This window comes from Somniosus microcephalus, chromosome 28 (assembly GCF_052327205.1).
Source record: "Somniosus microcephalus isolate GS21.2 chromosome 28, FLI_Smic_1.0, whole genome shotgun sequence".
Lineage (NCBI taxonomy): Eukaryota > Metazoa > Chordata > Chondrichthyes > Squaliformes > Somniosidae > Somniosus > Somniosus microcephalus.
Window position 1 is genome coordinate 39,942,074 of NC_141014.1, and position 15,740 is coordinate 39,957,813.

General features: G+C 45.5%; 1 protein-coding gene across 11 annotated transcripts in view; it reads right to left on the reverse strand.

Moving 5' to 3' along the window:
• LOC147099635 (trinucleotide repeat-containing gene 6B protein-like) overlaps positions 1 to 15,740 on the reverse strand; it is a 199,804-nt gene that overhangs the window by 65,238 nt on the left and 118,826 nt on the right. For all 11 annotated transcript variants that reach the window (XM_085969901.1, XM_085969898.1, XM_085969900.1 and 8 more), the window contains one exon: positions 9,952 to 10,039. In XM_085969901.1, the coding sequence (XP_085826027.1) occupies positions 9,952 to 10,039 (88 nt within the window). The remainder of the gene's footprint in view (positions 1 to 9,951; positions 10,040 to 15,740) is intronic.

Genomic DNA, 15,740 nt, shown 5'->3' on the forward strand with positions numbered 1-15,740 from the left:
TTAAAAAAGAAATTGTTCTGAAAAAACCGAGACTACACTGGATCAACATGGAAATCTGGGACATCTAATACTGCACGTGGTCGTACAGCAAGAAGCACCAAGAATTGCTCTTCAGGTGGGTTAGCAAAGATGACGAGCCCCCGGTGCCTTGTGAGCAATGTTCCCTGTAAGCTACGTGGCCACACAGCGCTCCAGGGATCCCTCGCAGTCGGTTTTTCAAATACAAAAACCACGCACGCCCTGTCTTTTGAACGGCCTGAGCAACGGCGCCAAAAAATTAGCGGGAACATTGCTCAAGTTCACAAAAATTAATGGGCAGACCACTATGGGAAGGATACAAAGGAATGGAAAAGGTGGAGTGTAGATTCACTCGGATGTTGCCAGGGGTGAGGGGTTACAGTTATGGAGAGAGAGAAATTTCAGTAAAGGTGAGGCAGTTATGGAGCGAGCCTAAAATGAAAGGTTGTGATTAAAGTAAACAGCGATTGATTGTTTGAATTGGTCGGTGAGAGGGCACAAATAAGGTCATAAAAAGAATGAGGGGAATTTATAATGTGGACTTCTTCGCCACAAACGGTTAAAGCAGGGTCCTTAACATTTTTTTTAAAAAAGGAAGTCAGTTATTTGAAAAAAAATGTTGGGGAGTAGGCAGGAATGGGATTAGGCTGGTAGCTCACAGAAAAATGCAAAGGTATAGACTTGATGGGCTGAATGGCCCATTAGGAGGAGGAAGCAGGGACAGTCCAGCCAAGTGAAAGCTGGAACTTCACCAAAGTGCATTATTGACCAACTCCGCAATTTCCTACAATAGTACACAGGGCTGGTTTGTCATGTTTTGGACCCAGTTTCAGCATTAGAGAAGAGTGCTGGTGTGCGAGAACGGCCCGGTGGGATAGCATACTGAAGCTCCGATAAGTTGCACGATGACAACAATGCTGCTCATCAGCAAATCCCCGCACAGTGAGACATTCAGGTGGGGGTGGGGTGAAGCCCAGAGCATCGCCCTCAAACTGTTCAGCAACAGGAAGCAGACACTGTGATGTCAAGATCGAGGCCACTACAACTGAGCAATGAGATTCCCCAAACAGCAGTAAAAAACCTAGAACCCCATGCAATAAAAATAACATTCGCTTTGCTTTGTCACAGTTAAACATCCACTCCCTCTACCACCGGCGCACCGTGGCTGCAGTGTGGACCATCTACAAGATGCACTGCAGCAACTCGCCAAGGCTTCTTCGGCAGCACCTCCCAAACCCGCGACCTCTTCCACCTATAGGAACAAGGGGCAGCAGGCGCATGGGAACACCACCACCTCCAAGTTCCCCTCCAAGTCACACACCATCCTGACTTGGAAATATATCGGCCGTTCCTTCATCGTCGCTGGGTCCAAATCCTGGAACTCCCTCCCTAACAGCACTGTGGGAGCACCTTCACCACACGGACTGCAGCGGTTCAAGAAGGCGGCTCACCACCACCTTCTCAAGGGCAATAAATGCTGGCCTTGCCAGCAACGCCCATATCCCATGAATGAATAAAAATGGCGCTGGTCGTATAACACAGTGAATATTTTTGTTCAGTTTATTTCATGGTCTTTTTTTTGCAGAAGGGGAGGCTCATTGGTGGCACCTTGTGCTTTAGAGACTAAAACTGCAGCATAAATTGTAGCACTGCATTCAAATATACAATCTTCAAAAACATAACGGGAAAAGAAAACAAAAGGGTATATAAAATTAATGTGCTGAAATTAGGCCAAAAAATCTCAAGAGTTATAATAAGTGGCCAAGTAGGCAGCTTGTAACTGCCTCATGCCTTGTTCATCTCGCACTACATAACCTTCATTATCCAGAATGAACACTTAAATGAAAAGCACAAATGCTGGGGCCATTGATTAATTTAACAGCACTGCAGTACGTAACAAAACTTTGACACAAGACACACACAAAATCTCATCTCAACAAATCCAACCTGGTTTTACATAGAAAATAGGAGCAGGAGTAGGCCAATCGGCGCCTCGCGCCTGCTCCACCATTCAATGCGATCATGCCTGATCATCCAAACTCAGTACCCGGTCCCTGCTTTCTCCCCATACCCCTTGATCCCTTTAGCCTTAAGAAATATATCCAACTCCTTCTTGAATATATTTAGTCAATTGGCCTCAACTGCCTTGTGTGGTAGAGAATTCCACAGGTTCACCACTCTCTGGGTGAAGAAATTCCTCCTCATCTCAGTCCTAAATGGCTCACCCCTTATCCTTAGACTGTGACCCCTGGTTCTGGACTCCCCCGCCATCGGGAACATCCTTCCTGCATCTAGTCTGTCTAGTCCTGTTAGAATTTTATAAGTTTCAATGAGATCCCCTCTCATTCTTCTAAACTCTAGCGAATATAAGCCTAATCGACCCAATCTCTCTTCATACGTCATTCCTGCCATCCCAGGTATCAATCTGGTGAATCTTCACTGCACTCCCTCCATGGCAAGAACATCCTTCCTCAGATAAGGCAACCAAAACTGCACACAATACTCAAGGTGTGGTCTCACCAAGGCCCTGTACAACTGCAGCAAGACATCCTTGCTCCTGTACTCAAATCCTCTCGCTTTGAAGGCCAACATACCATTTGCCTTCTTAACCGCCTGCTGCACCTGCATGCTTACCTTCAGCGACTGGTGCACAAGGACACCCAGGTCTCGTTGCACTTCCCCTTTTCCCAATCTATTGCCGTTCAGATAATAATCTGCCTTCCTGTTTTTGCCACCAAAGTGGATAACCTCGCATTTATCCACATTATACTGCATCTGCCCAATCACCCAACCTGTCCAAATCATACTGGAGTTTCTCGGCATCCTCCTCACAGCACACACGCCCACCCAGCTTTGTGTCGTCTGCAAACTTGGAGATATTACATCTAGTTCCCTCATCTAGATCATTAATATATAGCGAATAACTGGGGTCCTAGCACCGATCCCTGCGGTACCCCACTAGTCACTGCCTGCCACTCGGAAAAAGACCCGTTTATTCCAACTCTGCTTCCTGTCTGCCAACCAGTTCTCTATCCAAGTCAATACCTTACCCCCAATCCCATGTGCTTTAACTTTACACGCTAATCTCTTATGCAGGACCTTATTGAAAGCCTTCTGAAAGTCCAAATACACCACATCCACTGGTTCTGCCTTATCTATTCTACCAGTTACATCCTCAAAAGATTCCAGTAGATTAGTCAAGCACGATTTACCCTTTGTAAATCCATGTTGACTTTGTCCGATCCTGTCACTGTTTTCCAAGTGCTCTGCTATTACATCTTTTATAATGGACTCTAGCATTTTCCCCACTAGCGGTGTCAGGCTTACCGGTTTTACATTTTTGTTTAAAATGGAGCTTGCTTATATTGACAGGACGAATCCGGCAGAAAATGAGCATGCGATGAATTTATAAACTCGATGGTAACAGGTGCTGGTTGGTGGAGTAACGGACAGCTTTGAGATTATACGGGGCACAGACCATAAACAGTTAAGATCCAACAGCTTCTCCCCTCCCACCCAAAAGCTCTGGGAAAGCTCACAACAATAGATATGGTCATATGGATGTCAACACAAGCAGCTCTTGGTGCAGGAGGAAGCACTCATGTTCTGTCTAACCCTGATACTTGAACTTTGCGTTTGACAACAGATATCATTAGTGAACAGTTTTTTTTTTGTTTTCTTGGGGGGGGGGGTAAAAAAGAGAAGGGAATAAATATTTTTTTTTAAAAACACAGGTTTTATATTTTACTCAACTTTCAAACCCAGGTTATTTCTGATTTAAGTTGTAGCTTGTACTCTGTATATTTTTACGAAGCAATGTGGTGTGGAATTATATATCGCCTATCTGCTGTCAGGAAGAAAGAAAGGAACCCTCGCAAAATGGGAGACAAATCCAAATGACTGAAAGCAGTATTCTCTCCAGCTCTCATGGCAGCATGAAAACTTGGCTCCATTACAAGTTTCCATTCTAGCATGGAGTGGAAAGCCTAATCCCAGCATAGATCACTGCTCTAGTAAACGCTCTGTTTGGCCACTTAAATCTAAGGTTCCTCTCCTCTTCTCCCCACCCACCTTCCCCCAAATGAAGCACCAAATTGAATAACACTTACAAATTGTTCCCCCGGTGGCTCTGAAGTAAAGTCACTGCCTCTGATGGGCCACGTAGAGCAGAAAGGCCCAGGTTTGACCGCTGGGCGGTGCCCAGTTAACAGCCACCAGTCACACGAGCGGTATGGGAGCTATAACTGACTCCAGCAATTAGGAGAACGGAAGATCAGCCACGACTTCCACTTCTGATCACTACCCAGTGACACCTGCCAAAACTGCACTTGTGGACGAGGGGCAAGAACAGGATGGGGTGCAGCAGTGATGGCCATAGTTAGATCACCCACCAATATTGAGCGACCTGGCTCACACATGAATAATGCACGTTTAGGCAAGGGACGAGAGAGAAAACGCTACATACCCAGAGAGAGCCCATGTTTTTAGGAGGGGAAAATATTGGTGATAGAAGAAAAAGATTGCAAACATTTACGTGATATTGATTGGAGACAATGGCAACTCCCAAGATTTTGGGGGGGGGGCAAGGAAAAGAATGCAAGAGCTGACAAGCCCTTGAACTACATGATCTGCTGTGTTTGGCAGAAACCTGAAGAATGCGGAATGTAGGCGTGGCGATGGCTTGCGTACTTTTAGCACTTTGGTTGCGGTGGTGCAGGGAGAACGACTGCCTTGAGGACAGCAGGCCAACTTTGAATAGTGGAGATGTGAGAATGGACGAATGTGCTGGAATCCTGCTCGATCACCTTTGTGCATCAAGGAGTATTGATACAGAACTCCCCTTCTGGATATGAAACGGGTATGGTAGAGTCCACAACAGGATAGATTCAACATGACCTGCGCAAGGAGTGGGGTTGCTGCTCTGAATGAGCCAATCTCACTCCATGCTTTCATGTCCTTGTCTATCTCACTTCGAGGAGCTTGTCTCTCCCTCCACTGATTATCGCTCCCTCCACTTGGTGCCTCATTGCCGAAGAGGTCACCTAACTCCTAGGCCTGTTGATAACATTCTGAAACCAACATCTATGAGGCACTTAAGAGTCTCCTGGATTGAAATGCCCTCACTTAACAAGGAAAAGGAGTTCAAGCCAGTCATCTAATTGTAGGCGAGGTGAGTTGCCCTATAATTTGCTCCAATAATATGCTTCAGCCTAACGAGCATCCCTTACTGCATCAGTGTGACACTTGCCATCAGCATCATTTTCAATTTAATGTTTTAATTGTCAAATTAGGGACAGTGTTACAGTTTTCCACGCCCACTAGGACCAGGGAGAAGACCTCCCAAATTACACTCAAACCAGTCTTACAACCAGCAGGCAGATGAGACTCATGACCCATCAACCAAGGCTGGATTTGAGCTCAGAAGCCAATGTCTGTTGGGCTGCACCACCCACCCCTACTAATGTGACAAAGATTAAATACAGGGAGAGTTTCCTACATCATTTGGAAAGTGGGATTTAAATAGGTACCGGTCTTGTTTTTCTTCTTTCTGCTGGATAAGACCAGACACCTGATTTGTACAAGAATGTAAACATTACTCAAGTGAGTTTGCACAGTCTGAATCTCTCACAGCTCTGTTGAGGTGTCAATTCCTATTGTGGTGCGGAGGCTTTTCTTTTTGCCAATTCTCTCCCCTGAAGGCGCTGATTCTTGTTGAAGCATGATTACTCCAGTGCTGATCACCTGCCAGTACCTTGCTCAAACGGCCATACTCCAAGCGCGAGCTGGGGTAGTGAGCATCAGGATCTTTAGACCGTGGCAGGACCTCACAGCAGAGGGCTGATCCTGACTGCACCCAACGTCCTCGCACACGTGCTTTCCAGCAGGGACCAGTGGATAACGATTAGAAATGGAAATCCAACTGTAGCGCTCTGACTGCTGCCTCCTTTTCATCAGCGAAGTCGGCGCAGACTAGAGATTGAATGTGGGATCTACCTGGTCCATACAACTCAGCTACTCACTGGATAAATTCGCTGAGCCTGTGTTTCAGGGCAGGAGATGGAGCTTATGGTCAAGCTGAACCACAATGCAGAGGCTGCAATAAGCACATCTCCCAGAATAGTACAGCACAGGAGGCGGCCATTCGGCCCATCGGGTCCGTGCTGGCTCTCTGAAGAGCAATCCCGTTAGTCCCACTCCCCCTGTTCTATCCCCAGAGCCCTGCAACTTTTTCTCCTTCAAGTATTTATCCAATTCCCTTTCGAAGGATACTATTGAATCCTTTCTGATAACACCACAATAGAGTGCTCTCCACAACAAGTGTTACTACAATAGATAAATAACCATGCAGCCCATAACTGCGGGCCATACCCTACTGAGGGACTAAAGAATGCCGCCCGGTTAAATTTGCTATCATAGGCACCACACCGATAAAGATTGGAAAAATGTACAGGTTTACTTCATCATAGATATAGGAGAGACAAACTGGGAGGGGGTGAAGTCTGTTAAGTGAAACAGAACTCAATTATGAAGGAGACGGACCATTTGGTTTGGATGTGGTTAAGGTGGGAACCTGTGGATAGGGATGGGAGATGAGAGGGGAAGGAAACGCACTATGGAGCACCAGACCAGGCGAAACAGGCCCTTCGAGCTTGCTCCGCCATTCAATATAATCGGCTGATCCTCTATCTCAATACCATATTCCCGCTCTCTCCCCAGACCCCTTGATGCCTTTTGTGTCTAGAAATCTAATAGAAAGGATTGGACAGTTGCATACAGGAACAGATGCAGTCATTTTGGGCGACTTCAATCTACCAGGGATAGATTGGGAAATCTATAACGGGAGCAACAGAAGTGAAAAGACGATCCCGGACACAGTATTGGATTGTTACAGGGCACAACTGGTCAAGGAACACAAGCAGGGGCACCACTGGACCCGATACGAAGCAACAAGCAGGAGGTGAGAGTCAGAGAACATCTTGCTAAGAGTGGCCAAAATGGGGTAGAGCTAATGGTTGGGCTTATGAAGGGAAAGTGATAGAGTACAATAGAAACATTCAACTTTAGAAAAGGCAGGTTTGAAGGGACGAGGGGCGAACATAAGTAGGAGCAGGAGTAGGCCATACGGTCCCTCGGGCCTGCTCCGCCATTCAATAGGATCATGGCTGATCCGAATCCAGACTCACGTCCACTTCCCTGCCCGCTCCCCGTAACCCCTAATTCCCTTATCTGCTAGGAAACTGTCTATCTCCATTTTAAATTTATTTAATGTCGCAGCTTCCACAGCTCTCTGAGGTAGCAAATTCCATAGATTTATTACCCTCTGAGTGAAGAAGTTTCTCCTCATCTCAGTTTTGAAAGGGCAGCCCCTTATTCTAAGATTATGCCCCCTAGTTCTAGTCTCACCCATCAGTGGAAACATTCTCCCCGCATCCACCCGATCAAGCCCCCTCACAATCTTATATGTTTCGATAAGATCGCCTCTCATTCTTCTGAATTCCAATGAGTAGAGGCCCAACCTACTCAACCTTTCCTCATACGTCAACCCCCTCATCTCCGGAATCAACCGAGTGAACCTTCTCTGAACCGCCTCGAGAACAAGTATATCTTTTCTTAAATGTGGAAACCAAAACTGCACGCAGTATTCCAGGTGTGGCCTCACCAATACCCTGTATAACTGCAGCAAGACTTCCCTGTTTTTATACTCCATCCCCCTTGCAATAAAAGCCAAGATTCCATTGGCCTTCCTGATCACCTGCTGACTAACTTTTTGTGTTTCATGCACCAGGACCCCCAGATCCCTTTGTACTGTAGCACTTTGCAGTTTCTCTCCATTTAGATAATAACTTGCTCTTTGATTTTTTCTGCCAAAGTGCATAACCTCACACTTTCCAACATTTTTATATTGCATCTGCCAAATCTCTACCCACTCACTTAGCCTGTCTATGTCCTTTTGCAGGTTTTTTATGTCCTCCTCACTCATTGCTTTCCCTCCCATCTTTGTATCGTCGAGCTCAGGAAACAGCACTGGATAGCACTGTTAGAGGAGAAAAGTACAGAAGAAAAGTGTACTGTGTATAGAAATACTATGCACAAAGTACAGAACAAAGACAGACCACCACAGGGGAGGAGAACAGGGGAAAAGACCAATATGAACAATGGAAGAAATACAGGAATAAAAGGAAAAAGAAATTGTTCCTGAAGTATAAAGCCATGGGTAGCTTAGTGAGCGGAGACAAATTCAAGAACAAAGTAAAGGAGGTTAAGAAACTGGTCAGTTGACCTAAAATAGAAAATAGGGTTTGCATAGCAGGGAAGTTAAAAAGTAATGTCAACCATTTCTATAAATATATTCACAGCAAGCAGGCACAGTGGGGCCCACATAACACCAATCTTTAAAAAGGGGCATACAGAGCCATCAAACTACAGGCCAATGAGCCTAACAGGTGCCATGGGTAAAGTATTAGAAGGTATCGCGAGAGAGATAATAAACACTGGTGCCAAGCTAAGAAGATAACATGAGTTTATGGGAGAGAGGTCCTGCTCTGCAGAAACAACAGTCCTTGTTGAAGAAAATTCTGTGGATGTGATGAGATTTAGATTTCAATTTCAGCAAAGCTTTTAAAACTATGCCACACTATGGGAACTTTGGACACTAAGGGAACCAAGGGATATGGGGATAGTACAGAAAAGTGGAGTTGAGGTAGATCAGCCACGATCTTACTGAATGGCGGAGCAGGCTCGAGGGGCCGAATGGCCGACTCCTGCTCCTATTTCTTATGTTATGTATAAGCAATCAGGCAACATGGTTGGAAGGCATGGAATGAGGGCAAGCATCCTAGAACTAGAGAAGCAAAGAGAATGGAAGGGTCAACATGGCAAGCGGTCACTAGCAGCACCATTGCTGTTTACAGAGCATACAAGTAGGGGGGCCAGAAACAAAACCTAGTTTGCAGATAACACTAACTAGAGATGGGAGGGGGGCGGTGACAGTTAAAATAACAGGGAACTTGCACACCACATACAAAGGAATCAAGGTAGGTTGGGAAGATAGGCTGAGGAATGGCAAGCTGCACTTAATACAGACACACGGTAAATGGCTGGGTGTGACAGGTCTCCACACAGGGCGATGGAAGGGTATTGGGGGTGAGCTCGCGGAAACCAGCAGTGCAGTGTGCAGGAACATCAAGGAAAGTTAACCGGGTTTTAGGATGTACAGCCAGAGGGACCAAGCACAAATGCCAAGAGGTAATAATGAGTGCGTAGGTGGCATTGTACATCTGGTCGTCATGTTACAGCAAGGCTCTCCAGGCACTGGAGGCAGTATAGCAAAGGACAATCAAACAGATACTGAGCTGAAGATAATTGAAGTTAAGAGACAGAAGAGCCTGGGATTGTTTACTCTGGAGAGAAGGCTCATGGGAAATGAAGATTTTTTAAGGGCACAAATAGGCTGGACTCCAAAAACGTGTTAAAGATTGCCACAAACTCCAGAAAAAATGGTCATGGGTTCTAGCTTAGAAGAGGAAAGGAGCAGACAGTTGAGATTTAACTGCTTTATGCAGAGGGCGGCAAATGTGAGGAATGGACAGTCCTGGGAGGTAGCGGGAGACTGACCGTGCAGAAAATGAGAGGGAGGATCAGACAGCTATTTGAGGGAGTAGGCGATCGCGAGCTATTCGTTTGTGGGACTGGTCAGGTGGATTGCAGAGTCATTTCCGCTCCTGTATTCCTAACTGCATGCTGCTAAACGTCATCCACCTGGGCAAGTGGTTCAGTATTTTGGCTGTAATCCATTATCTAAAGGATGTAATTCGCAGTCAAAAAAACACAGAAACAGCAATGCAAAGCAGCACCATCTATCAACAGACACGAGGGATTTGTTAAACTCTATTTGGGTACTCATCAGTGGAAGGACCAGACCTCTCGCCTCACCTTCTGAGTGGCGTCTTTCTTTTTCTTGTCCTCTTTTTTCCTTTTCTTTTCTTCCATTAACTGTTCTTCCTTTTCTTCTTCCTTCTCTCTGTTAAAAGAACGCATGAAAAGGAGGGCGGTTACTTTATTAAAATAGGCATCAAAAACTGCAAGCGGCAGAAACAGATACAAAAACAGTAAAGGCTGGAAATACAAAACAGGACCGTCAGCCAGCGGTGTGCATCGAGCATTTCCAGTTACTTTGAGGTTTTTCATCACATACTCACTGTCAGGAGAATTCATTATTAGTTACTTGCCTGGAAGCAGCTGCAATTAAGTTTAATAGTCCTCTTGATTAAGTCAGTGGCCAATTTCTTCACAATTCCTTACAAAGAGTAAACATTATTCTACAGGGGTGAAAATTCCACTGGTCTGACACAGGGAACAGAATCGGCCAAGCAGGGGCCCGACCCACACAAGTATCAGCGCCAAGTCAGATTGTGCAAGGGCAAAGGACCACTAAACTGCAGCTGATTTCATGTTACTAAGATACTACTTATTTCAAGTGCAGTGCCATTTGTAAGGTAGCTTGGGGGCCTTTTGCAGCACACTCTTCCCCCAGCCTGTGCCCTTGGCAGACTTGCTGCTCCATATGCCTCTGGGCTTCCACTCAAGACCCACGGACCTGTGGGATATTGCAAGAACTGGGATTCTCGCTGTCAAGTGAGAGAAAGCCAGGGAATGCTATTGGAAGCCATGCAGTAAACAAATGGGATCCATTAAAAAACAGGCCATTCAGCCCCTCGGGCCTACTCCGTCATTCAATTAGATCATGGCTGATCTGCACGTCAACTCCATTTACCCGCCTTAGCTCCGTATCCTTCGATACCCTTACCCAGGGTATTAGACGGGTCCTCGATTTGATTCCTCATCCGAAGAATGCCATCTCTGACAACGCAGCACTCCCTTGGTATTGCAATGGAGAATCAAGCTCAAGTTCTGCGGAGCTTAAACCTACAACCTTCCGAGTCAGGGATGAGGCCGCTACCAACTGAACCAAAACAGACGCTCGAGCAGAGAAAGGTGGGGCGGGGAAATTAACCAGCGGTTACATATTTCGGAATTTATTTTGTTTATGGGGAAGGTGGTTTGAGGGTGATTTTTTTAGATCAATTTTGTTCTGAACAAAAAGTACTCCCGACTTTCCTCCCCTTTAAGTGAGGGTTGTAAATATCCTGACGAAGGTGTCCACTCAGACTGCTAACATGTCGTCTTCCCTCTTTCCAGAGATGGATAAATATGTTGCATATTTCCAGAATTTTCTGTAATTTAAAATCAACGTGTCTGCATAAACCAGTTAAGTAAACCACAAACACCACAGTATTAAAAAAAAAAGGGACGCGAATCCCAGACAGAACAGGCTGTGGGATCTTCCAGTATATGCAATACTATCCATATTTGTGTCACAGACTGTGAACAGATATTTGGTTCGCTCCGTATTCTAAATTGTTGCTGTCTCGGATGGTTAGAATTACTGTTGGCTCAAAGGGTGGAATATCAGCTATTTTCTAAACTGTTCAGTAGGTTATAAATCTACATTCTCAAGGTCAGGGTTTTTTGTAATACGCTCTATAGATAAGTGAAGTACAGGAAACTTTCGATTAACCGGCCCCTAAATAACCGGAATGCTCTATCCACCGGCAAAATTCAGGAGTCGGTTCAGGTAACTTTTTTTACTTTGTTACTTTTTTTACTCCATTTGTTGCTGTGCAAGGGTGTAGCTGAAGCTGTTGCTAAGCTACAGAGACGCTTGCAACTTGTGCCCATTGTTCTGAAGCCAACAGGGTTTGTCTTTTACTATAGCGTTCGGTTATCCGGAATTGATGATGAACCGGCACCACGTCGGTCCCGTCCGTGCCAGATACCAGAAAGTTTCCTGTACATATAATCACTTGTGGCAAGAAGATCATCTCCAGATTATTCAATTTACTCCAAGTTCTTTACTTATTTATTCTCTCCCTAAGGCAGCAACTCACACCAGGCCACAATTGTACACTACCCAGAATTCTTCATGGGTGAGACTCGACAGCGATAAGCTTTTAAACTGTGAGGGCGGGGCAAGTAGCTCACTCCAATCCTCACCCAACATCCATACAAGCAGGTGTCATCACTCGATGGAGATCAGGAGCAGAAATCGCGACATGCTTGCTCGTGCTTGTTGTGACCATTTGAGTATTTCATCGAACTGGTCAATTTCCCTTGTCCTCAATGGTGAAGTCTCGGTTTTCCTCTACCCACCGGTTAATTTTTACTTTATAATTCACCAACCATCGTATATAAAACCTTGCCCCCAATTACATTCCACCGAAAGGTACAGCTCGAAGAAACAGCCACCACTATTACACACAAACATTCCATCCTGTTGGCAACATTTTTGGTGCTGCTTTTCCGTCAACATTTATCACTGTATTTCCCAAATTAATTTGAACTGTCACAGTATCTGGCCATTAAGTGGATGTATGAAGTGAGTTTTTGAAGTTGCCACACCATTTTGTATATGGAAGTTGTGCTGTTGGGCTGGGTGCGATTGTAGCTATCCCAGGCTATTAAGCAGCCTCCAATTCATGTAACCAACACCACAGGAGATACAGTAGTATTCTTTTAAAAACCTTCATTTCTAACGCAACACCCACAGAAGCTGAATCAAGCACTGCTGGGGACAAACTAAATGGACATTTTGTGCATGATGTAGCCAAAGTTTCAGAATGAGGTACAACGAGTTACCATCCTTTCACCTCCGCACCCCATGTTCAAATCCAGCTACGGCTGACAGAAGGACCGTCTGCTGTCTTTGGTGGCTGTGAGGGAAATTAATTTAGGCTGTCTTAAGCCAAAAGCAGGTAAGTGTCATCTCCACAGTAGGTACCAGCCTATAATTCAGGACTAACTGGCGATCTCACTCAGAAGCCACATGGCTGGATGACGTGGAAAATTAAAACGTCACACTGGTGCACCAGAGCGTGCTCTGAAGTTGTGGTTAACGCAAATTGTTGGAGCAGAGTCGAGGGATCTTTACTTTGTATTAAACCTGATCTGAGACACTGACACCGGGTGCCCAAAGAGGGAAAGTGTTCAGATTCCTCAGCAGGGACGACCCTCAATCTGCGGAATGCAAAAATGGTCAAAAAATATTATTTCTTCAAAAAGACACTCGTCTTTTCATCACTGCCTATTTCAGCGAGTGCCGGATATAGGGACTTTACCGCTAAGCTTGTCCATCTGGTAACCTGCAATAAGAATGGCTTACATGGATCTGCTTTGCAAGTTGGCTGCAAAAAAAAGCTGAAAGCTGCTGCGATAGCAGTTCAGTGAAGCGTTTGCACACGAGACAGACATCACAGCATATTAAATGTAAAAAGAGCACTCTATTTTACACCATCCCTGTTACAATGAATCTTACTGAGTAGGCCAGGTTTAAATGAATGTTTTGTGCAATGACAATACATTACAGATAGTAGCATATTTGCAACATTCAATGGCACCAATTTGAGAAACATGAACTTATTCATCCACCACAACAGAAAACCCAGCTTTCTGTCCTGTTACTCAAACCTCATTTGCATTTGAAATTCCCCACCACCGTAAAAGTTCTTGTGGAGGTGATGGGGGCAGGGGGGGTGCGGAGATAGCTGGTCTCAGCCAGGACAGTGATGGGGGCCCTACACTTGCTTCAGTATCGCTGGGTTAGGGAGGGAGAAATGAGCCAGAGATCCTGCTCTTGATATTCTGCGGCACCCTTGCTGGAGATGTGCGTGCATGCACATTGGATTGATGTGCTCCATGATTGAATAGACCATTAACACTCCCAATCTAGGCTCATGGATGAAAAATGCGCTCTTATTAGTTTTGGTGGCGTTAATGTTATAGGAATACTCCAGGATTTGTGCCCTTTTCCTTTTTCTCTCTCCCACATGGCAGCTGTCTCTCATTCCGCCAGCGAATTTCACACCTAATCTAGAGCCGTCTTTTGTCTCTTTACTAGTCCTATCACCATCTCGTCTGGTTTTGAATACCTCTTAATGTCTCTTCACTTCTCTCTTGTTCTCTCATCCCCATTTCCCAGCCCCCAAACTGGCCTTTTAATCTGCTTCATTCAGTCCTGACGAAGGGTCATTTGACCCGAAACGTTGACTCTATTTCTCTCTCCACGGATGTTGCCTGGCCTGCGGAGTTTTTCCAGCATTTTCTGTTGTTACTCCAGGGTAAGGGTCTCTGATGGGAATATCCTGAAGTGATGATCCAAAACACATGCCTGCCTAGATGTACTCTGAAGATTAGGCCCAAGTGCTCAGATTAGTCATTAACGTAGCGGCTTACCCCATAAACTCCAGCCTACTTAATACAGATTCTCCACTCAATCCAAAATAATAAAACAGTTTGAGGAGGAATATATCCATATTTACACAGCAAATGGGGAAAATATGAAACAGACAACAGGAAAGGTGGGGGGGGGGGGGAGGAGAAGGGATTGGTGGGGGGGGGGGGGAGGAGAAGGGATTGGTGGGGGGGGGGGGAGAATGCAGGACTCCTAGAATGAATTGAGGGGGGAAATGTGATTGAACAAACCTGGCCAATCCACATTTTTGACAGGAAGGCCTGGCGTGGAGTGTTTTTAAATCATCAAATCGTATTTGAAAAGCTGCTATCTTCATAAACCCCCAATGAAAGGAGATTGCAACCATCCACTATCTATGGGAAGTCACACAACACCAGGTTATAGTCCAACAGCTTTATTTGAAATCACTTGTGATTTCAAATAAAGCTGTTGGACTATAACCTGGTGTTGTGTGGCTTCCCACATTTGTCCACCCCAGTCCAACACCGGCATCTCCACATCACATCCACCATCTACACAGATCACCATTAGGGAATGAGTGAGAAAGTGAGGCAGACACAGACTTCCCCGCTGCTCGTCAGCCTCTATAGTGTGGTACAGATGGCTGATTTTCAGGAGTGAAATGCTGTAAGTTAGGGCAGCAGTTAAAGACAAATGTCTAAACTTGTGCTGCTATCTTCAGGCTACTAAACCAAAAGGAGTTACTGTACACACAATCAAATCCCCATCTCTCTCAGGCTTCTGACACCAAGCACCATTTGTTTGCTAACAAGCCAAGCAGTCCCTTAAGGCTAAAGGGATCAAGGGATATGGGGAGAAGGCAGGGACAGGGTACTGAATTTGGATGATCAGCCATGATCTCATTGAATAGCGGAGCAGGCTCGAGGGGCCAAATGGCCTACTCCTGCTCCTATCTTCTATGTTTCTATGTCCATCATACTGTGTCCACTTGGACTAGGAAAAACAGCCATCAGTAAAATTATAGGGACAAGTCACTTAAGCCCAGCTCCGGCTCAGCAACTAAACATCAGAGACGGGATTCAAATCCCAGACCAGCTGTGAGCAAGCTACCGTAGATCCTCTAGTACGCTAATTAAAAAGACTTGCATTTCTATAGCGCCTTTCACGACCACCGGACGTCCCAAACCACGTTACAGCCAATGAAGTACTTCTCGAAGGGTAGTCACGGTTGTAATGTAGGAAACAATTTGTGCACAGCAAGATCCCACAAACAGCATCGTCATAAATGACCAGATAATCCGTTTTAGTGGTGTTGACGAAGGATAAATTTTGGCGAGGATAATAGTGGCGTGGGATCTATTACGTCCACCTGAGGGGGCAGACGGGGCCTCGGTTTAACGTCTCATCCAAAAAACCGCACCTCCGATAGTGCAGCACTCCCCCAACACCGCAC